This window comes from Hyaena hyaena, unplaced genomic scaffold (genome assembly GCF_003009895.1).
Source record: "Hyaena hyaena isolate Hyena2069 unplaced genomic scaffold, ASM300989v1 scaffold_71, whole genome shotgun sequence".
In the NCBI taxonomy this organism is placed as follows: domain Eukaryota; kingdom Metazoa; phylum Chordata; class Mammalia; order Carnivora; family Hyaenidae; genus Hyaena; species Hyaena hyaena.
In genome coordinates, this window is record NW_024080704.1 from 959,541 (window position 1) to 986,127 (window position 26,587).

At 52.7% G+C, this 26,587-nt stretch overlaps 1 protein-coding gene across 1 annotated transcript; it reads right to left on the bottom strand.

Moving 5' to 3' along the window:
• Positions 1-229: 229 nt before the first annotated feature.
• Positions 230-19,326, bottom strand: RUFY4 (RUN and FYVE domain containing 4). The gene is made up of 12 exons (XM_039233196.1): positions 19,287-19,326; positions 19,037-19,143; positions 16,992-17,117; positions 16,402-16,508; positions 15,902-16,045; positions 15,382-15,445; positions 13,691-14,317; positions 12,797-12,903; positions 6,578-6,724; positions 1,658-1,768; positions 1,036-1,129; positions 230-925 (listed from the first exon to the last, which is right to left on the bottom strand). The coding sequence occupies exons 1-12, from the start codon at positions 19,324-19,326 to the stop codon at positions 893-895; spliced, it is 1,707 nt and encodes a 568-aa protein (XP_039089127.1). The 3' UTR covers positions 230-892.
• Positions 19,327-26,587: the final 7,261 nt, after the last annotated feature.

The following is a 26,587-nucleotide window of genomic DNA, read 5'->3' on the forward strand; positions in this document are numbered from 1 at the left end:
CAAGGGAAATAAAAGCAAATGTCTAGGGGTACCTGGCTGGCTCAGTGGGTAGAGCAAGCAACTCTTGATCTTGAAAGTGTGAGTTCAAGCCCCACATTGGGCGTACAGATTACTTTAAAAAAGAAAAATCTTTAAAAAAAATGTCTATACAAAGTTTTGTACACAGATGGTTATAGGAAAGGTATTTATAACAATCTCAAACTGGAAACAGTCCAAATATCTGGCAATAACTGAATGTGTTAATAAATTGTGGTATACCCATGCAGTGGAATACTACTCAACAGTAAAAAGGGACTATTGAAAGGCAGAAAATAAAGAGAACATAATTAGGATTCCACTTATATAAAATTGTGGAAAACTAGTCTCCAGTGATAGAAGGCAGATAAGTGGGTGCCAGGGAGAGAGGAGGAAGAGGGAGAGGTTACAAAGGACATGAAGAAACTTTGGGAATGATGGGAATGATGTTCATTATTTTGAGTATGGTGATGGTTTCATGTGTGTATATTAAAGTGAAGACTCACCAAATTGTACAATTTATGTGAAGTGTGTTAAATGTCAATAGTAACTCAAGAAAGCTGTTAAACACAAAACGCAACAAAAGCAGACCTTCAAAGCAGATAGGGTGCTCCTGAGTGTGGTGAGTGGTGGGATGGGTGAGGTGGGAGTGGGGAAGAATGTCAGAGCCCCTGGGCCTTCTTCTTGGTCAAGGACATTCTGAGCCCGGAGGAACTTTAGAGAGGATGGTGCCTGGTGCTCTCACTTGCAGAAGAGGCCCAGGCAGCTGTGAGCTCTCTCAGGTCACTCAGCTCACGGATGGTGGATGCAGGCTTCCAACCTGCCTCCTGCCTCCTGCATCCAGCCTGGCTCCTTCCACTCCCACACCACAGAATGCTCACACAAGTGCTATTGGCCTTAGGTCACCAACCTTTTAGAAAAAAGGCAGGACTGGTCAGACCAGAGGGGTGGGAAGGGCGGAGGGGAGGAAGCTGATGGGTTGGGGTGGGTGGCCAATCCTGGGTGATCTCATCGGTCGACCTGAGCTCCTCCCTTCTGGGAGCACGGTGGGCAGTGGCGCCCTCTCTTCTTGTAATCCACAGAGCAGGCATGGCAAACCAGGCCTCCACAGAGCCTAGGAGCAGAGGTGGGAAGAGTGGGGAGCTCGAGGGTGTGTATGGGGGAGGGAAGGATGTTTCTCTCCCATCAGAGCAGCCCTGGGTGCGTCCCAGGAGGGCTCCCCTTTCCTAAAGGGTGTCCCAGTGCCCCAACCCCTCCAGAGTCCTCTAAATGTCAACACAGGTTCTCTTGCTGGCCCTCATTCCCTCTCTTTCTCGGCTTGTCCTGCCACTGTGTTCCCGGAGGAAGGGGAGGGGAGCAGCTTCCTCTGTACAGATCTCTTCCAGACCAGGAGCCTGTTAATCAGTCTCTTCTCGGAAGGCTGGCACTGTCCCATCTTCCAGACACTGTTGCTTGCCTGATTCTCCTCCACTGTTCTAGTTCATGTCTAGGCTAAATGTTGTGTAAAGTGAATGGTCAGCTTTAAGTGGCTTTCATAAACACCCAGCTCCTGTGACATCTCCCTTCCCAGAGTGGGTAGAGTGTTGTGGGCTGGTGGAAACAGTGCTGTCCCAGAGAAAAAATTCTGTGCTCTCCCCATTACCTGCACGGGTACCGCCGAGACAGCCGGCCAAAGACCTTGTTGCAGTCAACACAGCATCCAGGGGCCATGGAAGAGAGATGCTGGACCTTCTGCCACAAGTCATCCTTCTCTCTGATGAGTGGATGGAGGTCACACACACACACACACACACACACACACACACACACACACACACACAGGAAGATGGAGATGATATAGGTAGAGAGACCAAGACCAGGAGAAAGAGAAACACAGAGCCCAAGGTGGGGGGGGGGTGGATAGAGAGAGAGAGAAAGAGAAAGAGAGTCATACAGGGACACACGCAAAGAAACAAGTAAAGGAAGAGAGACAGTGGGGCAGAAAGACAGAGACACAGAAAACAAGAGAGAGACAAAGAGGGACAGAGAGAGACAGCAGTCAAGAGAGAAAGGAAATCAGGGGGTTGGAGAGGGAGACAAAGAGAGATAGAGTGGTAGGTGGGGAGATAAATGTAGAGAGAAAGGGAAAGGCCAAGAGAAAAAGATGCGGAGACAGTCAGGGACAGAGACACAGAGAGGGAGAGACAAATACAGAGAAAAATGGAGAGACAGACATAGTGACAGAGAAAGAAAGAAATGAAGAGATCATGAGACAGGCGCGTGCGCACACACACACACACACACACACACACACACACACACACAAGAGGTGATGAGTCTGCAGTCTTTGGGAAGATGGATGGTGACACCCCAGACCCCGTCCCTCAATATAACCTCGATCAATTGTTTAAGAATCTTCATATCCCACCTCCTCCAAGGAGTGCTCCCTGATCATAGAAGCCACCATCAGTTTCTTATGATGCCCTTATTTTTTATTTGGCACTTGTAGTTATGCATATTATACTCCTGCAAAACTATCTTCACTGTTGTTGTTTTTAAAGGATATTTAGGAATGTGGGTTTAAAGTCTTCTTGTTTTGTTTTTAATAAAAATGATACATACACATGACTTAAAAATCCAACAGTACAGAAGAACTTCTACCAAAAGGGGCGCCTGGGTGGCTTAGTCGGTTAAGTGTCCGACTTTCGCTTAGGTCATGATCTCGCGGTTCGTGGGTTTGAGCCCCGTGTCGGACTCTGCTGACTGCCAGCTCAGAGCCTGGAGCCTGTTTCAGTCTGTGTCTCCCTCTCTCTCTGACCCTCCCGTGCTCATGCTGTCTCTTTCTCTCTCTCTCCTAGAAATAAATAAAACCTTAAAAAAAAAAAAGAACTTCTACCAAAAGGTAATAGACACCCTCCCTACTCCTTCTACTCTCAATGGCAAACCACTTCTTACACTTTTAGCTTTTTCTCTTTCATATTACTTCCACACTTAAGTAATATGCTCATATCCTCTTTTTTTGATATATTGAGAGAGAACATCTTCTACAGAGCTCCTTACCTTGATGTCAGAGGACTTAGCTTATTTATTACCATCCCCACTAACTCCACATCCTTCTTCCCCATGTGGCTATATTCCTATTTTTGGTTCCTCTATATTACTATTGTAGTTTTACAGAATATACTCACACATTTATTTCTCTCTCGATCTGTGGAGCACAGATAGCATCTTGACTGCCATTCTGTAATATGATGATGCCAGCATCCCTTCCTCTTCAGTTGGCCTCCTTCACCCACCTCCTACTTGTTATTTATTCCTGCAATGTCTAATATGGTAGCCACTAGCCACATGGGGCTACTTAAATTTCTATTTAATTTAGTTAAAATTAACTAAAATTAGAACTTCAGTTCCTCAGTCACATCAGACACATTTGAAGTACTCAGTGACTACACATGACTGGTAGTTGCTGTACTGGACAGGGCAAATATAGACCATTTCCATCTTCACAGAAATTTCTATTGGTTTCTATTCTATGTACTTCATGTTGTTTAGATGATAGCATTTACATTTGTTCTATAATTACAAATGTTTACTGTGCTTTGTCTTTAGGTTGTTCTAATATTGAAAAAATCAATAAATAGTATTTACATTATTAGAAAATATATAAGCATATTGCTTCAATGAGAGCGAACTGTGTTGTTAACATTTCCTTGGAAGTTTTTTGTTTTTCCAGGACTTTTTAATTACCTTTCTTTACTCCTTGCAAAGTCCTTGCATGACTTACTTTTAACACAGCCTAATTATTCCCTCTCCTCAACAAATTCTTCGTCATATCAGGTATGCTATTGATTATCTTTTTCCCCAGAGGCCTTCCTCCTCAGTCCTCAACACTTTTGCTTCAGCCTGGACTTACTGCTCCCTGGGCTTGCCAGCCACTTGTCATCTTGGAAATTCCCTTTTCTTCTCTCCTGGGCTAGAGCTACTGTTTCCTGAATTCCACATCTTCTCCTTTCTTGGTAAGCCAAGCCTACTTCCCTGTTTTTCTGAAGCACATCCTTAATTAACTTCCCAAGAAAGGCCATGTGGGAGGTAAATTTTCTGTAACCTGTCTTCCTGAAAAATGTCTTTTCCTATATCACCTTCTCTACTTGTTTTATAGTTGGGCTGGACCTAGAATTCTAGGGCAAAAGTTAGCTTTCCTCAGAACTTGAAAGTATTACACCATTGATTCTTAACATGTTTTTCTGTGTCCTACTTCCTTTATAGGTGACGTGTCTTCGAGTATATTGTCCTCATCTTTGCTTTACGGAGATTTCACAATGGTGTATCTCAATATGGATTTTGCTCCCTTTCACTTATTGTGTTGGTTACTCAGTGAAATCTTTACATCTGAAGATCTGCAACCTTTAGAGGCTGGAAAGTCTCTCATTCTTCTGATAATCTCCTCCATTTTATTCTCTACCTTTTTTTAAATTTTTTGAATTCTTGTCAGTTGGAGAAGATAGATAGTGAATCTCCTGGAATGATTCTTTGTATTTCTAACTTTTTATCTCATGTATTCCATCTTTTTGTGCCTTTTATTCTACATTTTGAGAGATAGCCTCCTCTTTCTTTTCCAATCCTCAAGAGTTAAGACAAAATTTCAGAAATATTTTTAATTTCTAAGAACATTTCTCATCTTTTGTAGGTCACTTTTCACATCATCCTATTTCATGGGAGACAGATCTTTTTTGTTTACCTTTGTCTCTTCTATGTTCTAGATTCTTCTCAAACATCTGGAGACCCTTGGTCACCATTTCATGTTTAAGCCACTGGAACTTCAATAGTGGACAAGGGTGATTGACTTGTGGCTTCCCTTTAGGAAGGGGCAGGGAGCTACCTGCCACTTCAGATTGTCAAATGCCAGAACACACTGTTGTTTACTTGGGGCATCTAACTTTCTTTAGTGAAGGAAGTTTTAATTATTCACCTGGGAGATAGACTCCTCAGGGTTGATATTCTGAAGTCAGGGAAGCAGGCTGAAAGCAGGAGGTGTACACTGCTCTTTCCAGTGACTTTATCAATCAATATTCCTGATGGCTGTCCCTTATCTCATTTCTGCCATCTGTGTTCCTGGTGCCTCTGGCCCCTGAAGTTCTAACTTGGGCTAAATCCAGTATTTACTTCTTCATCCAATTTCTGGCTTCTGGAAATCTCTTATCTGTGATTGGCTCCTCCACCTTTCTCTATATTAGAAATTTGATCTATCTATTTATTTATTTTTTACAATCATTCTACTGAGATCTCAGGATGAAAAACAGATGATGTGTTATCAGTCCACCATCTTGATGCAGAAGTCAGCCTCTATAGCTTGCCCTCCCCCCTGCCCTTTCTGCTTAGAACCATATTTTCCATGATGCTCCTGCAAGGGACATTATATTATGTAGCTTGGGATCTTGTGATGAATTTCTTTAACACTAGGAAAAACATCTTTCTTGCCTGACGAACTGGTATATATCCTTGGAATGCATAGTGACATTTAGGCAACTTCCTGTGTTTCCATTTTCGATTCTGCCAAGATGCTCAGAGCTAAGTTTTAACTCTAACCCCGATCCTAACACCTCAAAAGTACGAATTTTTTCCTCTTCCATTTCATCTATTTTCCTCTAACAATCACACACACACGTGTATATGTATATATACACACATGTATATATGTACATGTATGTAGACATATATGTATACATGTGTGTATACACATATATACACAATACCTATATATACATATATGTCTTTTATTGTTGGATACCTTAAATTCTTTTGTGAGATACATGGTTAATTTTTTATATCCCCCCCCTTCTCCCCATTGACAGCTCCTTGGAGGAGATCATTCCTTAAATTCTTTGTTCTTTCTAGGTTGACTTCTCCCTTCTCTCATCTTTAATATCACTTGGATTTTGTGCAAGAGGATTTAGCCCCTCTAATTCTAATGAAACCTGAATCCAATAGGTCCTGCTTCCTGAACTGGGTCAAAGTGTAGCATTAGCTCCCTACTAGACTGAAGGGGAGAAACTAGGCTTTACATACCTCCATTCCTCAGTGGCTTAGTGGTTTGGAATCCATCCTGGTGAGCTCAGCCTCTGGAACCTAGGACAGCTGACCCAGGATGACCCACAGGCCAAGTGGTCTGAGGAAGTCCACCAGGCAGTCAAGTGTAGCACATATGGTTACCTCTTGGTTAACCTCCCCTTTTCCTCTCTCAAATCCTTCTCCCATCTATGGGCTCTTTTCCCTTCCCCTAACCTTAGGAGGTATGTGTGTATGTGGGGGTGGGTTGGAGTGGTGGTGTGCCTTAGAGCCAGAGGACTCAATGCAATTTATATGCTATATGTCCTTGGTGTTCAAGTCAGCCTCTCTGACCCTCAGTTTCCTCATCTATAAAACGAGGAGAACAGTTGGGGTGGCTAAAAGATGAGTCAGCATACATAAAGGTTCAGAACCCTGCTCTGTAGTTTTCAGCGGAGTAGAATTTTCATTCCCCAGTCTCTCTACATCCCATACCATCCCCGCTTCTGCAGTCCTGCCCCGCTGCGTCCACCCTTACTGAATCAGTTCCAGCACCCTCATCTTCATGGCACGGACCAGGTCCCGCTGCCCTCCAAGCTCCTTCTCATACACGGCGTCCCTCCTCTCGGCCTCCTGCCGCTTCTGCTCCAGCTCTGTCTGCAGCCGGGCCCTCTCTTCCTGACACCTGGGCACAGAAGGAAGACTCAGTTCTCAGCATTTGTGACCAAGCTAGGCTGGGCCTCTACCTGACAGGGAGCTCCTGGGAGGAGCTGGTGGTATCTCCTATAGCTGATGTGCGCGCATGCACACATCACACACCCCTTCAATACACACATACCTTACACATCACACATATACTCACATTATACACACACGCTACACATATACTCCACAGCCCTCACAGCATCCCATGCTACACACACACCACACCTACACACACACACTACACAGCAACATAAACGCTGTCCTACACAACACACAGTACACATACCACAACACGCCACATGCACTTGCAACACACCACATATTTACACAGCATACTTACAATACAAAACACACATATAGCACATACCACATACAAACATACACTTATAATACAATACACACCATAGACAACACACATACACACATCACACTCCTAGCACCCCACACATAGCAAGCACACACACTCTCCCTTCCACACACACACTCCATACATTCTCCACCCCCCACACCCTCCTGGGCCACACATACTCACAGACATACATAACATGCCAGACCACACACCAAACTGAGCACTGTGGCTAGCATCCCATCCACAGGCTGACTCCTTACCAACCGTTCAGAGGAATGAAAACAGGGTGTAGCCTCCTGTGTTCCTTTAGAGAAGGTGAGCCAACATCTCCATTGTTTGTATTTCTTTTCTTTTCTAACATTTCCATTTTAAAATGTAATGGTCTTGAGAGGCATGCTCACAACTGCATGGCTCTCTGGAGTGAAGGTGGGTGTGTGGGACCCCAGGCTGGGTGGGCTTTGCTCAGCTGAGAATGATGGATGGTTTGGGAGTGGGGTAAGTGGTATAGGATTTAGGGTGATTTTTTTTTAGGTTTTAAAATATTTTGGAAAACTATGGTGCATTGTCTTTTAAGAAAATTAAGAAAAGAATATTAAACAAGTGGCTTCCTTACATTTTTGTTTCAGCTTTGGCTTAGAATCTCCTCAGCTCTATTCTTGCCTCTTCTTTTTGTCTTTGGTGGCTTCCTAGAAGGTTCCAAGAAATCTACTGGACTAGAAATAAGAAGGTGCCAGCCCCGGGTCCCAGCCCCTCCCTCCGTTGCTCAGATAAGGCGGGTGTTGCAAAGGTGGGTACACATCCTGTGACCTCAGGATGTGTGTGTGTGTGTGTGTTTGTGCGCATGTGGCACACCCCTGGGCTTCGGTGTGTTTGAGGCTTGCAGAAGGCTTGCCAATGAACTGAATTATGAATTTTTACAACACCACTGCATAGCACACCTCAGAGAAGAAAGCTGGGTAGGCTGTAAAATCAAACTGACAACAGATATCCACCGAAATTCCAAAAAGACCAGTCCCTGCAGCCTTAGGAAGGGTGTTCTTGTGCTCAGGCGCTGGACTGAGGCTGTGTCTATTTTAATGAACACCATGGTCTTCAGTATCCTTATTTCTTGATACTGGCATTTCATCTTCCTGAGCTAGTTTACTTGCACACTGATCTCAAGGCCTTTGGTGTGGCCAGTGCGGGCCCCGATGTGAGCACCACGGTTAGTGTGTGTCTCTGAGGTGGGAGGGAACATTTATTAAGCACCATCTGTGTCCCAGTGGCTGTTTGAGGTGTCAAGAAGTGAGCAGGGCCTATGGGTCCTAGTGGAGCTTAAAGTGGGTTCGGGGCAGTGGTCAAAACAAGTGATAGACCAATAGCATAATTAAGCTAAGTGTATGACAGATAAATGAGGGGTGGAGAGAGACTTGAGAGGGTGCTCAGGAAAGGCTTCTGAGACAAGGTGACATTTAAGCAGATCTAAGAGATGAGAAGTCAGCCAAACAGAGCCAGTGAAGGTCACATGGAAAGGTCTGCAAGTTGGCGAGAACTTGCTTGTTTGAGGAACTGAAAGAAGACTAGGGAAGCTGGGATACCATGAAGTTGCAGGAGGTGGGGGGTCGGCAAGAGATGAGGTGGGAAGTAGGCAGGGTCTGATCCCTCCCTCAGTGGCCCCAGGAGGAGTGGACTTGAACCTCAGTGCAATGGGAAGCCACTAAAGTATCTCCAGCAGGGGCTGACAGACACTCTGGGTGCAGGAGAGGACATGGAAGGAATTAAAGTCTAGAGCACCTGTTACATGCCAGCCCTGAGCTTAGTGCTTTATGGCCTTGTTTCCTTTAATTTTCACAAGTATGGGGGGGGGGCAGGTGATATGATCATAATTTATAGGAAAGTAAATAGAACTTCAGAGAGGACACAACACTTGTCCAGGGTCACATCGTTTGAAACGTGGAGGGAGCAGAGATCTGGGTGCAGGCCTGTCAAGCCGTAAGTTCTATTTGCCTCCACACACTTTTGTCTACGTGGAGGTATGGTCGCCAGCGGTTTATGGCACCAGTGCCGAGTGGGCAGCAAGTGGGAGCAAGGGATGGATCCTCATGAGCCCTTGGTGTGCCTCAAAGGAGCTCAAGTGGGGGCAGGGCGGGAAGTATGATGTTGGATGTTGCTTGATTCTTTCTGAAAACCTTTTCCACTTATATTTGCCCTAATCATTTTTGCTTTGAGGTCTCACCCAGGGGCAGAGGAAACCTACCTGCTTGCAAAGATGGTCCCCCAGAGCATCTGAGCTGGAAGGAGGAACTTTAGAGCTCCAACTATCTCCTTTTGCAAATCAGGGACCAAAGGCCAGAGAGGGAAGGCCAGTTTCTCAAGATGCTGTAGCCAGGAAGCTGGGAAGTGGTACTGGTTGCCCCATAGCTCAGGTCCAAGTGTATTTTCATAGCCCCGGGTTGGTCTGCTGAGGCCTGAGGCTTAGCTGTCTCCCCTATGTGTCCAGCCCAGGCTCTGCACCCACAGGCTCTACCCTCACCACTTTCTGTCTATTCTCCATACCACAGACAGAGTCATCCTGAAACCGTGGGGCTCTCCACTTTCTGCACAAGGCTCTGCTCCAGCTTCCACAGAACAGGGGTCTCTGTCCACCCCAGCCACATGGGCCTGCTTCTCCCCAAGTGCACTTCTGGGATTTTGCCTTTGCTGGTGCTCCTGCCTGGAGCACTCTTCCCATGATCTTTGCACAGTCCAGTTTTCCCAGTGGCTGGGGTTTCTCAACTGTCACCTCCTCGGAGAGGAACCCTGTGACTCCTAACCTAGGTGAATCTCCTGTCTCTAGCCCCTTTCCGGGATTGATTCTTTTTCCCACGGTGCCCATGACTACCTGACATCCCATTTCTATTTCTTGATCTAGTGTCGGTGTCCCCAGGTCTGTGAGAGAGGACACTGCCTATTCTGTTCCCTGCTCAAGGGTGCAATGGAGTCACAATATACTATGTGCTGACCGAGTGGGCTCCCTGGCACTTCTATCTGGTGGTAGTGAAACAGCCGCCCCCAGCTTGATGCCCAAGGCCCCTTTCCCCTGGAGTGAGGCGTTCCTCCGAGTCCCCAGGATCCTAGGAGGTGAGAGAGCGCACCCTCCTGGCCACAGGAGATTCTGCTCTGCTATCTTCATTCTGACGACTCTCCCATAGATCCCCAGCCCAGGCCTTTCCTCTGAGCCCCACACTCAACTGTCTGCTCAACTCCATGTCCAAAGGGCGTCTCAGACTTAACATGCTCTCCCCCTCAACTCCTGAACTTTCCCCACAAGCCAGCCCTGCCACAGCCCACCGTCAGCTGTAACTCTAGCTTTCCAGCTGGTCAGGCTGGAAAATGAGAGTAATTCCTGACTTCCGTCTTTCCCTCTTCCTCCCCAGGAGGTCCAGGCTCACAGTGAGTCCAGAATCCCACACTTCTCTGCACCTCCGTGACTGGACAGCACTCAGAGGCACCCTGCCCTCCTCTTCCCAATCGGAGTCCCTGCTTCCACCTTGGTTCCTTATAGACTAGCTCCACAGAGCAGCGGGCTCCAGCCCTTGAAAGCCCAGATCAGCCCAGAACAGGCATATCTATGGGGACAGATTAGCGGTTGCTTAGGGCTAAGGGGTTGGGAGGGAAAGGCAGTGGATGCCAATGGTACAGGGTTTCTCTTTGGCGTGTCGTAAAACTGATTGTGGCGATCAATGCACAATTTTATGAATACAGTAAAACCCACTGAATTGTTAAAAAAAAAAAAAAGCAAACCTACTTAACATTAAAGCAAATGGTCACATCGTGTCCCTCCTCTGCTACAAACTCCCAGTGGCTCCTATTTCACTGAGTCAAAGCCCAGGTCTTTTTGATGACCTGTGAGGGTCTCCTGTTACCTAACTCACCTCCCCCTACCTCTTCTTATTCCTCTACTCCACTGATTCTCCGTGATGTTCCTGGGACCTGCCATGCCCATTCCTGCCCCAGGGCCTTTGCTCTTGCTCTTCCTCTGCCTGGAACATTCCTCTATCACATGCCCACACAGCCCGCTCCTCATTTCCTTCAGGTTTTTAACTCCAATATCACTTTTTCAGGGAGGCCTTCCCTGGTTGCATCACCTCATTTAATATTACCCCTTGACACTCCCATTTGCTGCTTTAGTTTTCTTCTTCTTAGAACTTGTCACATCTGATGTTCTATGCAATTAACTTGCTTATCGTGTTTATCGATTGCTTTCCCCACTAGATGGTGAGCTCCACAAGACTGGGCATTTGGCCTGTTTTGTCCACGGGAGGGGTTCTGGTGCATAGAACAGGGCTGGCACAGAGCTGAGCTTCTATGGCTAATGGACTGGACGACAGGTGGCGAAGTAGTGGTCTGTGGCACGGGGGCTCCCCCAGCTAAGGGAGCAGCCTGGGCCTGGTGGTCTCCTTGGAGCCTCCTGGCTGTTCCCTCCAGCCTGTCTTGATTCCCAGAGAAGGCCCCTGGGTGAGCAAGGCCCCTGCATTCACCTAGGGCCTGAGTCATGGGAATCATTGCTGACCAAACCGCCAGGCTCAGCTGAGTGTGTTGGGGGAAGAGCCCCCGGGGGCCTTTTTGGGTTGGTTTCTGGGCCTATAGTGTGCTTCAGCCTTTTAAGCAGAGAGTCAGTAAGATGCCCCATGATTCAGTCTGAATCACAGCTACCCAGCCTATCATGGGGTTTCGGGTTGGTGCCTCTGGCCCTGGGGCAGGGGTCAGCCATGTGTAAGAGACAGGGGCAGGTGGGCCGCCTGAGGCACACAGAGCGAAGGGAGAGAGAAAGACAGAGAGATGGAGTCAGACCAAGGAAGATCTTTGCATGGTGGAGATATTTTTTAAAATTATGAAAGAGAAACTCAGACACTGAGAGAGCATGCTCTGGACCTTTGAGGTTAATGTGGTGACAGGAAGTTGGAGAAGGTGGAGGTGAGGGTAGCTGACGGGGAGTGACAGACTGAAATAAATATAGGCACTCAAAATATTGGCTGAGGGCTCTTGTTTAAGTCTACAGGTTCTGAAATCAGCTACCAGGGTGTAGACCTCAGCTCCTCCACTAACTAGTGACATTGGGTGAATTGTGTGGCACCTTTGAGCCTCAGTTTTCCTATCTATACAATGGAAATTCTTAGAGAACCTACTTCATAACTGTGTTGAGGGGAAACGTCTAGAAGGGTGCCAGGAACGTAGTAAATGCTCAGTACATGACAGTTAGGATGATGATTGTGCATCAAGAGAGTGAAAGAAGACTGTGCAACAGGGAAGAGGAAAATGAGAGACAATGGACCAGAGGAAAGATGGAGACGGAAGGGGCAGGAGTGTGGAGGGGCAGGGGGGAGACTGGGCTGAGAAGAGAGGGGAGTGGCAGGGGAAGAGGCAGCAGAGAGACAAAGGTGAGTGTGGGAGGGGAGGGAGGGACAGGAGGCACACATCCCTCCTGGAGGCTTTTGGGGAGGCCAGTGAGGAAGGGGCTAGCAAGGGGCAGGGGAGAGGTTGGCGGGAGCTCCTCCAGGAGTAGTGCCCTGAAAGCCTCAGCGCCTCAGCGTCCCAAAGCCGTGCCCAGCACAGGCCTGATGCACGGAGGCGCTCAGCAGAACCTTGCTGGTGTGACCACGACGGTGAGGAGGAGCCGGGAGCAGCTCCTGTCCTGCTGGCCTCTGCCGCCCACCTGTTTGTGCAGGCGGTTGCCAAGGTTACCTGCTGAGCTGCTCCTGCAGCGTCCGCAGCTCCCCTTCCTTCTTCTTCAGCAGCTGCTCCTGGTGCTGGGCCCGCTCCTCGGTCTTCCGGAGCCCATATCTCAGGCTCTTGGGGGTGGGAGGCAAAGGAAGAGAGAGGGAAGCTGAAGGAGGAGGGCAGAGACCCCAGCCCCGGGTGTGACCTGACAAACATCCCCATGAGACCCCGGGGCTGTGGGAGGCAGCCACTGGGTGGAGGGCAGGATTCAGGACAGCAGGATTCAGGATTCAGGGCAGGATTCAGGATTCTGGGAGCGGAGAGGCCCGGCTCTGCCTGCCCCTGGGAGAGGATGATGATCATGGTTCAAGAGACTGATAGGGGACTGTGCAACAGGGAACAGGGAAATGAGAGACAAAGGAACTGGGGAAAGATTTCTTCCTTTGCTGAAGGATGAGAGCTACAGAAGACAAGGCTGGAGAGGGCGCTGAAGCGGGGCTTGAAATCGATCTTGGGGATCTCCAGGAGAAGCATTTACAGTCAGAGCAGCCGGGTGGGGTTTGCAACAGCAGAACTTAGACATTGGTGGGAAATCTGCCAGTAACCAGGGCTACCGAACTTGAACGGGTGACTGCCCCCAAAGAACTGTTGGGTAGGGAGTCTTAGGCTCCAAGGCCCCCAGGGCCCAGGCAGGTAGTACAGGTGAGTAAAGTGGGCCTGGTGTGAGGGAGGCCACGGGGAGAGGCAGGGACTGTGGTGGCCTCAGGAAGACCTCCTCAGGGAATAATAACGCTGTGCAGACCAATCAAAATGGATCTGTGGGCTGGGATGCGCCCCCCCCCCCCCCATGAAGAGTCCCACCTGGAGGCCAGGTTAGAGAGGGGAAAAGAGACAGATACTGGGCTCCACGGCTCTCACCTTGACCACATCCTGCAAGGCCACTTCTGCCCGCTCCTTCCTCCTGGTCCCGCTGGTCACTCTTGTTTCCTCTTGTGGTTTCTCTGGGGTGAAGTCTTCCTTTGATCCCCAGCCCCAGAGGATTTGGGGCTCCCCTGGAATGCTAGGTACCTCCCACTCCTGCTGGCTCCCTGACATTGTGTCCTCTATTGTCCCTGCGGGGCTGGAGGCCAGTAGCCTGTGGACACAAGTGCGCTCTGCTCCCCCTTCATGAGTCCCCTCCGCACCAGGAAGAACCCCTCTGCCCTCAGTCTCTGTCCCTATCACCTCCTTTGGAGCCTCCTTGGAACTCTCTCCCTGTCCCAGGATGCTGGGTGTTGAAATCTCCAGGCAGGTCCCAGTTTTTGGGTCTCCCTTCTGGGCTTGCTGGAGTTCCTCCCCTGATGGTTCCCACATGCCCTGGGGAGACCTGAGGCTCCTGGGATCTTCTCTCTTCTTTTCCAGAAAGGGAGGAAGATGCCTCTGTGGCTGGGACCCGGGGAGCCCCGCTAACCAGCCTTCCCGGGGTGCATCTTGCAGACAGCGGGTCTGGCTAGTGTGTGGCTCCTCTGGGTGGACTCCTGCAGGGTCTCCACGTGCAGCTGAGATCTGCAGAGAAGCCCCCCAAACCATCGCCGCTCTCAGCACCAATCTGCCAACCTAGTGCATTGGAGAGGCCACAGACCTCCCTTATAAATCTAAAGGAATATTGATTCAGGGCCCAAGAATCAGAATGTTAACATTGCCCCAGGTGGATGGGAGGCCCCAGCTTTGATCTCTGGTCAGGGAGCGGTAGTGCTTCTCAGTGCTCCTTCCTATCCTCCCTCCCTCCCTTCCCCTATGTCTTCCGCAGGCATCTGGTTTCGACTCCCCACCCTCTCCTCTGACCCTGCCCCCTGAAATTCTTGGTGTTTCAGTTTTCATGTCTGTAAAATGGGAATAATAGCACCTGCCTTGTAGGGTTATGGTGAAAGCATAAACAGACCGACAGCAGCTAAGAGTCACCTCTCTTGAGAAGCCTTCTCTGTGCTCCTCTGTCCCTCTGTGCATGGCTGCATCGCTGCACTTAACAGGTTGTCTTGCAATGTGTTCCCCACTCTGGGCAGAGGCTGAGTCCTCACGGTGTCTGTTCCTGGTGCTAGGAAGCTGGTGGGGTGCAGAGAGAGATTGGGAAATGACGATAGCCATGAGCTACCACTTACAGGGCATGTGGCCAAGGGCCTTGCTCTGTGCTACATGCAGGCTGTCCCTGGGCTTCCTCACAATCACCCTGCGAGGCAGGGCAAGTACCTTGCCAAGGGCCTTGGTTGTTAGGGGCAGAGCTGGGATTTGCACCCAGAAATCTGGCTCTTCAATCGCTCCAAGTGAGCTGAGACATTTGCAGATTGTCCAACGGAGATTGTTTCCTTGATGTGCATCCTACACACTTCTGGTTACCCTCCCCACCGCCTCCTCCTCTCCTGGGCCCCAGGCTCCTGCAGATGGTGCCAGTGGTCTCCCTCTCCTCCCGAGATCTTCACCACCTTGGGAATATGCGCCCTTTCTTCTCCTGTGGCTACGCAGTCCCCAGGTCTACACACTGGCCTCTCTGTCTGTCTGCTCGGCTACTATCCATCCTGGGGGGCCCAACAGAGACAGAAGAGGCAAATCAGAGTGAAGTTGGGCAGAGGCACCTGCTTTGGGGAGTCTTTGGTCTTTCTGGGTCTTCTCCCCTGGGTCCGGCTGGAACAACAGGACCTACAAATGAGAAAGGTGGGGGCCACGGGGCTCTCTCCAGCAGTGGCCTTGGTGTCCAGCCACAGGACATCCCATCTTCCCACCCACCCACTCATCTCGCTAGCCCTCCCACCTTCCGGGTCCTTCCATCCTCATGTAAGCACCCCCCCCCCCGTCCATCCATGTGCCCCACCCACCGCTCGTCCTAACATCCACCATGTGTTTGTCCTTCTAACCCCCCACCACAGCCATCCAACAACTCTTTAGTGAGCGTGCGCTCTATGCAGCATCACGTGACGTGATAGATCACGCTGGGAAAACAGACGTCTGGGGAGGTGGAGAATCAGGGACTGAGACAGCAAGAAGGGAAGAACCGATGGGGCTGGACGCTGAGTTTGGAGCCTGCTTGGGCTGGGTGGTGGTCAAACAGCAGGAAGGCACTGAAAAGAGGTTTCCCTCCATGCGAGACCCACTCACTCTGAGAACATGGGCCAGGCTTCATCTAGGTCCGGCCACTGCAGGTCCAAGTCGAAGGCCACTCCATTGAGAGCATAGAGAGAATCCAGGAGGTCTTCCCGGAGTTCAGGGCACACCAGAGGGCTCCGGGGGCCATACCATTCCCTGTGTTATCAGTAATTGGCAGACTTGGCCTTTGGTACTTGGTGCTTGGCCTTGGTGCTCTGGCCACCCCCACCCCCACCCCCAGAGAACCTGCCTCTGCCATACACCACAGTGGGATGGTCTCCCAGGCAGGGCTGTGGCCCTTGGGGAGCAAGAGGCTTAAGCATCATGGTGCTACCAGGACTCTGGGGTTCTGATGTCCCGTCTGCCCTTTCTTCCGGGACTTTTCTTTCATGACTCTCATTTTAGTTGTCCTTGATATTAACCCATCCATCCAAGGGCAAAGAGGCATCGTCCACAGGGGATGGACAGTGGGCTCGGGGGGTGTCAGGAGCCCCATGTCCCAGCAGCCGCACCTGGTGAGTTCTGGGTTCAGAAGGCAGAGCTGCAGGGACTCGGCCAGCTGTCCGCGGGCTAGGCAGAAGCGGATGAAGGCACGGCCTTTTGCTAGAGGAGTCTTCAACTGCAGAGTGCACAGGGGCAGGAATGGTGGGGGGGGTGGGAGGTGGGGGAGAGGTGAGGAGGTGGGGGGAAGGTGGGGAGACGGGAGGGAGGTGGGGAGGTAGTGGAGGTGGGGGGAAGGTGGGGAGGTTAGGGGGAAGGTGGAGACGTGGGGGCGTGAGGAGGTAGGGGGAGGTGGGGAGGTGGGGGGAGGTGGGGAGGTGGGGGGAATGTGGGAAGGTTGAGGGGAAGGTGGGGAGGTGGTGGGTGGTGGTATTAGAAGAGAAGGAAATCAGCCAGGACAGAGAGACAAGATGGGGACTTGTGCTGTTTGGGAACAGAAGGGGGAGCTGGAGGGCTGCGAAGACCGGGTGAGGGGTCTGTGGTCAGCAGAGCGGGAACGGGTTAACACAAAAGGGGGTCCCGGAGGCCATCCCCATCAAGGGCCTGGAGGCAGGACCTCCTCACGCTGAGGCCAGCCTCCCTGCCACCTGGCTCTGGATACCTTGTCCTGTGAGTGGACAAAACGGGCCGGCTCCGTGCTGCCCCGCTGTCGCCGCAGGCCAGTGCAGACGAAGTCCCAGTAGTCCTTCCGAGGCCTCAGGAGGCTCTTCTGCTCTTTCTGGTCAAACTGGGAGCAAGACCAGGGAAGGGAGAGCCTGGAAATGTTCCCTCCCAGAGCCCACCTTGCATTTGGTGCGCTGAGAATGGAGGGAGAAGGGCTACTGTAGACGGACCCGGCTTCAGGAGCTGGCTCTGCCCGTATTGGCTGTGTGACAGTGCGCAAGGCGCAGGACCTCTCTGAGCCTTTGCTGCTCTCATTCGTTCACTCCAGTAGTACTTATTGAGCACTTACTATGTGTCAGCCTTTGTTCTGTGCCCTGGGAATACAGCAGTGAACAAACTGACCTCATGACCTTGGTAGGGGAGACAGACAATGCACAGAGTAAGTGAAACATAGAGTATGGTAGGTGGTGCTGCCCGCTAAGGAGAAACATAAAGCAGGGAAAGAGAATAGAAAGCATGTGGTGTGTGCACACATGTGCGTATGTGGCGTGTGTATGAGGTGTGTGTGGCGTGTGCAATGTATGTGAGCATGTGTTATGTATGCGTGGCAGTGCGCCTGTGATTTGGGGTATGTGTATGTGTGTGTATGTTTTAAAAATTTGCATTAGGGTGGCTAGAGAGAGCCTCACTGAGGAGATACTATTCAAAGTCCAGATCCAAAGGAAATTGTGCCATTCAAATTTCTTTTCTTTCTTTCTTTTTTTTTTCTTTAATGTTTTTTATTTATTTCTAGGAGAGAGAGAGAGACAGCGTGAGCAGGGGAGGGTCAGAGAGAGAGGGAATCACAGACTCCGAAATAGGCTCCAGGCTCTGAGCCGGCAGTCAGCACAGAGCCCGACGCGGGGCTCGAACCCACGAACCGCGAGATCATGACCTAAGCGAAAGTCGGACGCTTAACCGACTAAGCCACCCAGGCGCCCCCCCCTTTTTTTTAATGTTTTATTTATTTCTAGGAGAGAGAGAGAGACAGCGTGAGCAGGGGAGGGTCAGAGAGAGAGGGAATCACAGACTCCGAAATAGGCTCCAGGCTCTGAGCAGGCAGTCAGCACAGAACAAGAAAAAGGGCACGAACCCACGAACCGCGAGATCATGACCTAAGTGAAAGTCGGATGCTTAACCGACCAAGCCACCCAGGCGCCCCTGTGCCATTCAAATTTCTAAGGGAAGAGCATTCCAGGCAGAGGGAATAGCAAGTGCAAAGACCCCGAGGTAGGTGTATTGCTGGTGTGCTTTAGGAAGAACAAGGAGGTCAATGTGAATGCAATGCAGCAAAAGAGGGGGGTAGACTGGCATCCTACCAACCTCACATGTAAACTCACACCACACACATGTGCATAACACAGAGAAGGAGGAAGGGTATGTGTGTGTAGGTGGGGATGGTAAGGTCATCAAACACCTCAGGGGGTTAGAATGAGTATTTTAAGAGGCACCTGGGTGGCTCAGTCAGTTAACCATCCCACTTCGGCTCAGGTCATGATCTCATGGTTTGGGGTTCAAGCCCCGCATCAGGCTCTGCACTGACAGCTCAGAGCCTGGAGCCTGCTTCTGATTCTGTGTCTCCCTCTCTCTCTCTGCCCCTCCCCTACTTGTGTGCCTGTGCTCTCTCCCTCTCTCACAAATAAGTAAATAAACATTTAAAAAGAAAAAGAATGAGAATTTAACAAGGCGGGGCATGAGAAAGGGTTTGCCCGGTCCTTGGTAAGCGCTCAACAAAAGTACCAATAGCAGAAAGGTCCAGCCCTAGGACATCTGGCCTCTGAGACTTCAGTCCTCAGAGCAGGGTGGCTGCCCTACCTGCCCCACCCCCCCGTGTCCCAGGCTACAATGTCAACCTCCAAGAGTGAGGTTCGATGTCAGGAAGGGCTTGCTGACTCTGAGGGTGCTGAGGCGGCCGGTGGTGTCTCCTCAGTTTCTGGGAAGTCCCTCCTGGTTATGGGGGCCTAGAGAGAGTGGGCTGGGAAGAGGGTGGGGGCGGGGGATCACCTGCAGCAGCAGCTCCAGGCAGCCACAGAGTCTGTGCAGCTCAGCGCTGGCGTCTGTCACTGGAGGCTGCCCATCCTGGTAGCCTTGGAGGATGGCTGAAACAGCAGCTGCAGGGGCGGGTGCGGGGGTGGGGGTGGGGGGGGATGGTGGACATCAGGCATCAGGTGGGCGGGGGCTCTGGCGGAGCGAGTCCCAGGAGCCCTCACTTCTCCCCCAGCTCAACTCAGAACACCTCTCAGGGAACATTCACCTTTCAGGTTCCTGGTGAGGATGGCCCCTTCTTCTGCCATGAGTATTTCAAACTGATGTGATTCCTTGCGGCTCTGGGGGCAGCCCAGGAAGCAGCCTCTGGGCTCAGCTGCTCAATTGTCTTCTTATACAAGGAAGAATCAGAGCCTGGGCCAGGAAAGTGACATTTCTAGAGTCACACAGTGAGTCAAAGGGGAGTAGGATAAACACCTCAGCTCTTCCCTGTAGGCCAGCATGGGGGAGGGGGATGGGATGGGCCTCACAACACCATGGAGCAGTCCCAGGGTGCTAGGCCCTATGTTCCATGCCTGACATCCTTGTCTTATTCAGTCCCCATAATAGCCTAAAAGGTCACTAACTCCATTAAAAAAAAATTTTTTTTAAGTATTTATTTTGAGAGAGAGAGAGAGAGAGCAAGAGTGAGAGCGAGAGAGAGAGAGAGAGAGAGAGAGAGAGAGACAAAGTACGAGTGGAGGAGGGGCCGAGGGAGAGAATCTCAAGCAGTCTCCATGCCCAGTGAGGAGCTGGACTCGGGGCTCGATCTCATGACTATGAGATGACCACCGCGAGATCATGACCTGAACCGCTATCAAGAGTTGGAAGCTTAATGGACTGAGCTACCCAGGCCCCAAGTGGAGAAGCTAGAGCTCGAACTCAGGTCTGTGTGTCCCCACACAGGGCAACCTGATGTGCACGGCCTGTTAGGGCTCACGCCACGAGGACACTGGGCTGAGGGAAGGTCACCCCTCTCCCCCACAGGGAGCCCAGCCAGAGCAGTCATCACTCATCCTTTCCTGGCCTCCAGCTGAGTGGAAAATGTGTGTCGTTTGAGGAAAGGGAGGCAGAAGTAAAATGAAGCCCTAGAGCTGGGACTGGGCCAGAATGCAGGGTGGGTGTGGGGAGCAGGGCACCTGGTTTTAATCCTGTGGTTCTCCCCCCGCCGGGGAATCCTCCCCCAGTGGGTCCTGGGGCTCAGAGAGGAATACTGTGGCCACTGGGGGCCAGTGCTTATCCTGATGTAACCTGGAATAAAGACCAGGCATGGGAAAGCCCAGGGGTCCTGCCTTTCAGGCCACTGTTGCTGGAATTCCCAGGGGAGTGGGGTGGGGGGGGATAGGAGTGAAGAAAGAGGGGACACAGTGGAGGGGGAAGGGGAGGGAAATAAAAGTAGATGAGAGAGGGTGGGTGGAGATGGTGTTTGGGAAACACTGAGGGGGATGTTAAGAGCCCTGGGTTTCCATCCTGACCCTGCTACTAACTCACTGTGTGACCTTGGGCTATCATTTGCTTTCCCTGGGCCTCAGTTTCCCCATCTATAAACCAAGGGGTGGACCGAGGGTCTCTGCATCCCCTTCCAGTCCAGTCCAGATTCACCATGAAATCCATAGACACCTAGAGGTGCCTCATCGTCTCTCATTTCTATCCCACAGGCCTCTGTCTCTTGCTCCCAGCATTGCCCCCTTTCTCCAGCCACCCCTAGACCCCTTCCCTGCTACTCACCCAGGAAGGCCTGGCTGGCTGGGAGATGGAGAGCCAGGCACTGCAGTCTAAGCCTGTCACTTGTGACCGAGGGTCCTGCACAGCCTTTCCCAGAGTGACGCCTGGAAAGTGACTCAGGCCCAGCCCAGCAGGAGCGGGAGGAGCAGAAAATCATGGGGGAGATGTGGGGCAGGCAGGACCCGGGGCCCCAGCGCAGAATGGGTGAGCTGGGGGATGGCGCCCTTCCGGCGGATGGGGTCCACTTGTTGGCCAGCCACCAACTCTCCCAGAGCCATAGCTGCAATTGCCCCCATATGCGGGTTTCCTTCCCTTTCCCATCAGGGTCACTGGCTCTTGCCTTTCTTCCTTGTCGCCACCAGGCGGCACAGAGAGGCTGTGATTGCCGAGAGTCTCGGTTGAATTGCGGAGCAGGTGGGGAGGGGGGGGCAGGGTCCCACCACGCATCTCCCTCCCCTCCCCACCTCAGTCTCCAGGTTGCCAGTGCCACCCTGCTCGGGCCGCACTCACCCCTAAAAGAATGGAAGTGAAGCCACTGTGAACCTGTAATCCAAGACCCGGCCATCTGGGTTGCCCAGGTGGGGAGTGTTCTCCCGCCCTGGCTGTGCCCCACCTCCGCGTCCTCATTTTTCTAGGCTGGGATGCCCCGAGGGCTAGGGATGGGGGCAGAGAACAGAGGGGCAGGCATCTGCGAAGACCACTGTTCCACAGAGCTCAGGAACCGCCTGGAGACGGTGGCACTGGAGGAGGCCGAGCCTGGCTCCGCCGTCCCGCCGCGGGCTTCTGCCCGTCTCTCCCTCTCTGGGGGACTCAGCCTCCCCGCGGAGAGGCTCCGGCCCCCCTCTTTGTCCCCCGTGTCCCCGTGTTCCCGGTCTCTCCCTCACTGTCTCTCCTTATCTGCTTCCTGCTTCCCCCTTCGCGCCGTCGGTCTTTTTCTCGCCCTCCAAGACTCGGCCGGTCGCCGCCCGGGCCCCGAAACCTCGTCGCTGCCCCTCCCCCGGCCCCCGAGTCCCTGCGTCCCCGGGGCTCCCTCCGCCCCCGGCTGCGTCCGGGAGCCCTTGTCGCCGCCCCTCTCCCGGCCCGCACTCCCCGGCGACCAGGCGGTGCGGGCCCAGAAGGCTCCGGGCGGGGGCGCGCCGGGGGCGTCGTTGCGCCCCCCCCCCCCCGACGTGCGAGGCTCCCCGGGCGGCGCAGTCGCCAGGGCGGGGGGGGGGGCGGGAGGGGGCCGGCTACCCCCGCGCCCGCGTCCCCGCCCCCGGCCCCGGGCCAGCCCGGCGCCCGGCCGGATGGGCTGCACCGTGAGCTTGGTGTGCTGCGAGGCTCTGGAGCCCGGGCCCCCCTGCGGGCCCCCGCCCCCGGGGAGCCCCCCGGCCCCCGCGCGGGCCGAGTGCCGGGAGCCCCGGGCCTCCGGCCGCGCCGAGAGCCGGCGGCTGCTGCTTCAGGTAGGGCGCTGCGGGGCGGCTGGCGGGAGCGGGTGGCGGTGGCGGGCAGGGCCCGGCTCACCTGGGACAGGTAGGGAGGCGCGCCAGGGCAGCGCCTGTCAGCAGCCAGCCAGAGCCCGCTGCCCCAGGGGCGCCGGTCGCGCCGGGACCGGGTGAAGGGGGCCGCGAGCCGGCCTGAGGTCTCTCCTGGGCCAGTTATGTCCTTGGGAGGAGGCGGATGTGGGACCTGACCCTTTAAAAGGGCAAATGGTTGAGGTGCGGTTTAGGAGCCACCCAAATTGGGCAGGGCTGGGAGCGCTGGGGAAAGGCACCGAAAGAGTTTAATTTCCCCTGAGCCGGTCCAGAGTTGACTGTGTCCCAGGGTAGCTGTGGCTATTGTCCCCGACTTCTGTAGGCAGGAGGGAGGGGGCCTTCTGAACTAGGGAAGGCCCCACCAGAGCAAGGACTGACCTGAAGATGATACCTGGACCCTCACCCCTGCATTCTCTGTTTCCGGTAAGTCTTGGAGCCGCGGAAGTGGGCCGCTGACCCAGAGGGGTGGGGCTAGGCTGGTGTCCAGCAGGTGTTTGTTCCCGATGCGGCGTCTGTCTGGGAGCCACCAGGCTTGTGTAGGTGTGGACACTAGATTGCTCCAAGGAGGAAGAGGAGGACAAGGAGGTATTGGGGGTCACTAGGGATAGATACCCCTGCTCTAGGCTGCCCACTTAATCCCAGCCTACCTCCCTGTTTGGGGAAGGTTGCAGCCTCCTAAGATTTGTTTTCCGTGCAGGGTTTGGGTTATGCTGGTGTCTTATCTCCTTCCACCTGGGAAGTGTTTGGGCAACATAAACTGTACCCTGGGGCTATGTCCCAGCCCTTCTTGCCCTTCACTGGGGCAGCCAGTGAAGCCCAGTGTGTGTGTGTGTGTGTGTGTGTGTGTGTGTATGCGTGTGTCTGTGTGTCTGTGTGTGTGCGCGCGCGCGCACAGGCGCGCGCGCATGCGCATTTGCTGGTGGCTCTTGTGTCCCACTTGCCCGATGCCCCTCCAAGGCAAGATGATAGCATATTCGGTTCTGCTCCACAGTGCAAGGCATGGAGCTGCACTTACTGACTGAACTCTCTGTCTCCCCAGGCCCTCACCCAGGTGGTCCCCGTGATGACCCATCACGGTGAGGAACAGGCTTGGTGGGGCATAGTGCTGCCCTAGCCCTTGTCGTGGCTGGTGGCCCAGGTGTGGTTCTGCTGGGAATCTGAGCCTGGCTTAGTGCCCTGAGGCCTCAGTGTGTCAGTTGGGCATCTCATTCTATTGCTTCTCAGTCCTGGCAAAGGGCAGAGGGTCTGGAGAGTGGAAATGACACGGCACAACCCGTGGACAGTCGGGCCCTTCTCGAGGTCATCAGGACCCCTCCTCTGCCTTAGAGCCTCATGAACCCTCCTCTGTCCTCAAAGGTTTCCGGGAGAAGTGAGTTCACAGTGCTCCTTCCTTATGTGTTCTATCTCAGACCCTTCTGGACTTTACTTTCTCTGTTGGTAGTTTCTCTTGACTCCCCCTGTCTCCCTCCAGTCTGCACTTGGAATGCAGACAGCTGTGGGGTGGCTGCCTGGTGGGCCACCTGAGGGTGGGCAGGGACAGGGACAGGCAGTCAGTGCTGAGAAGGAGGAAGAAGCCAGGGGCACTGGAGGTGGGTGATCAAGGAGAAAGAGGGGGAAGGGAGTGAGTGCGTGGGTGTGTGGCAGCCACAGGGACAGGGATGGGGACAAGTGTCTGTCTGCATTCGGATGAGCTGGTTTCTGAGCGGCCTCTTGAGAGTGCCTGGCGCTTGCCCATGACTCACCCCCTCCTTTATCTGCAGGACGAAACTCCATCGAGTCCCAGCCCCTGCCCACTGCTACCCTAGCCCTGGCTCCAGCTGTTGCTGGCTGCTCTCTCTCCCCTTGCCAGCACTCCCCCCCCCCCCATTTATACTGCAACTCTCAAAGGACCAGTGACCCCGGAGAGAACAGCCAGGCTGCCTGTGCTTCACTAGAGGAGGCGTTTACCATGTTCTTGCTGTGGATAAACATCTCTTGGGCTCTGAGCTCCCCTCCAGAGTCAGGGCTTAGAAGTTACTCAGGCATCTGGGCTCCCAGCCAGGGCACTCCCACTGACAGCCCTGCCACTGCCGTGCCACCAGTGCTGCCACTGACCGTGTTCGCCCTGCCCCCCTCCAGTATGTATCCTAAGCTTCTCTCCTGGGCCACAGGCTGCTATCACTTCCTCCACCCACAGCGTTGCTCCCCCCCTCACCCCTCTGGGTGACCACCTCCCACCCAGGCCATATTGCCCTCTCCCCCGCTGCATGCTGCCCCCAACTCCTTCCCCTGAGCAGGCTGTCCTCTGCTCAGACCACACCGCCCTCCCTCTGGCATCCTGCTTTGCCCCCCAGTCCCCACTGTCCACAGCACTCTCCTCCTCCCTCCCGGATTTGTGGCCTGCTCCTCCTCTTTGCTCTGGGGACACCTGCCCACTTTGGTTCCCAGGCCTCGGAGTCCTAGCCCTGGGGTTTTGGAGCCTGGAAGTGTAGGCCCTGCACCCCTTAGGCGGCCTCCTGAGGGTCCCACGATTGCCCTGAGCTCTAAGCTCTCCTTGGGTTCCACATGTGAGCCTGCCAGCCTCGGGAGAAGGGAAGGTGGGGTTTGGCACCCCTCCTGAGTGTTCCCGCCAAATCTTCTCTGACCTGGGTGCCAAGGGGCCTGGAGGGCATCTCCAGGTGCCAGCCTCGCCTCCTCGCTTTCTGCTGTATCCCAAGACAAGTGGGCGCTTGTCAGATGGCGGCAGGAGCAGAGAGAGGAGACTCTGGATTGTTTCGGCCTCCTCTCTCAAAAAACTAGCCCCTCGGGTCAGTTGGTCTGGCTTTTGCCCAGTTGCCCAGAGCCCTGCTGAGTTTAGGAGTTCCCCAGGAGGCCAAGCCTACAGCCTCCCCTGTGTTCTTGTTGTGCGGTCCTCACCCCTGATGGGAGTTCTTTAACTCCAGCTCCTGTGGGTTGGATTACTTCCTCTTTCTCTCTAGTTATATATAATCATAGCCGCCCCCCTGCCCCCACTGCCGCAAGCTGAAAAGGATCTTGGTTAGTGGATCTGAACTTTTTGAGGCCACAGATTCCTTTAAGAATCTGATAAAAGCCATGGCTGTTCTTGCTAGGAAAACGTGCACAGGCATGTGTACGTATGCGTGCACACGCACATCATATACCCCTTCGAGCCCACCTATGGTCCTTGTAAGGTAAACCCCTGCATTTCACTAAAAAGCCCGCTGAGGCCCAGAGAGGAGAAATGACTTGCCCAAGGCCACAAAAAAAGTGGGTGGACAAATCAGGACCACAACCCAGGTGTCCTGACCCCCAGCAAGCGGAAGTTTTGTTCCCAGAGGCAACTTTGCCTTCCCCAAAGGCTGCCTGCAATGGCCTGGCTGTTCATTTATTCAATAAGAGGGGTTTTGGCGAGGATTTTTAGGGTAATGATTACCTTAACTTTTAATAGAGTTTATTTCATTGTACGTTAGCGTACTTTAAAAAACGTATTTTTCTTGAGATATAATTGACAAATAACATTGTATAAGTTTAAGATGTATGGAGGGTTGGTTTGATTCATTTGCATATTGCCACACAAATGCCACTTCAGCGTCAGCTAACACTTCTACCAACACTTCTACCGAGTCACGTCATTATCTTTTTTTTTTTTTCTTTTTTGGTGGGAACAATTCAGATTTAGTCTCTTGGTCCACAAGCATTTTTGAGCACCATCTAGAAGCCAGGCATTGAACTGGGAGCTGGGGAGAGAGCAGGAAATCAGGTAGTCCCCGTTCTTGCCTTCAGGGGTGGTGTCAGTACAGCGGGACAGACAGAACAGAGTGCAAACATTACTGGAAACAGAGCCATGGAAGAGAAATAAGGATTTAATGGGAGCTAATAGAGGGATCAGATTTAGATTGGGAAGGTAGAGGAAATGGTAGTTAAGCAAGGAGACCAAGAGCAAGCAGAAGGCAGGGAAGAGAAGATTCTAAGCAATGGGAACAGCATACTTGAAGGTTCTGAGATGAAGAGGTGTGAGCCCTCATAGAAGTGGACAGAGGCTTTTTCTGGCTGCTCCTGGCTCCCCATGGACCCTGCCTTCCACGCAGTGTGAATACTGATTGGAAGCAGGGAGGGGCAGTCAGGAGACCTGCCTGGGGGAGGTGGGTCCCCCTAGTCATCTGGGTGAGAGATTGTGGTGGTTTAGGTTAGAGAAGTGGCTGGCCATGGGGAGGGATTGGGGGTGAGGGTGAGACTGATTCAGGCAGAGAAGGGACAAGAGATGGAGATGGGTTGGAAATGGGCTGGAATGAAGCAGAGGTGTGTGTGAACT

Excerpts from the sequence above, each read along its gene's own strand:
- RUFY4 (XM_039233196.1), bottom strand. The coding sequence starts at position 19,326 with ATGGCAGAAGAAGGGGCCATCCTCACCAGGAACCTGAAAG. Across the intron at positions 16,509-16,991 it reads TTGTCCACTCACAGGACAAG|TTGAAGACTCCTCTAGCAAA; the intron begins GTATCCAGAGCC and ends TGCACTCTGCAG. Across the intron at positions 6,725-12,796 it reads CTGCAGGAGCAGCTCAGCAG|GTGTCAGGAAGAGAGGGCCC; the intron begins GTAACCTTGGCA and ends TTCTGTGCCCAG.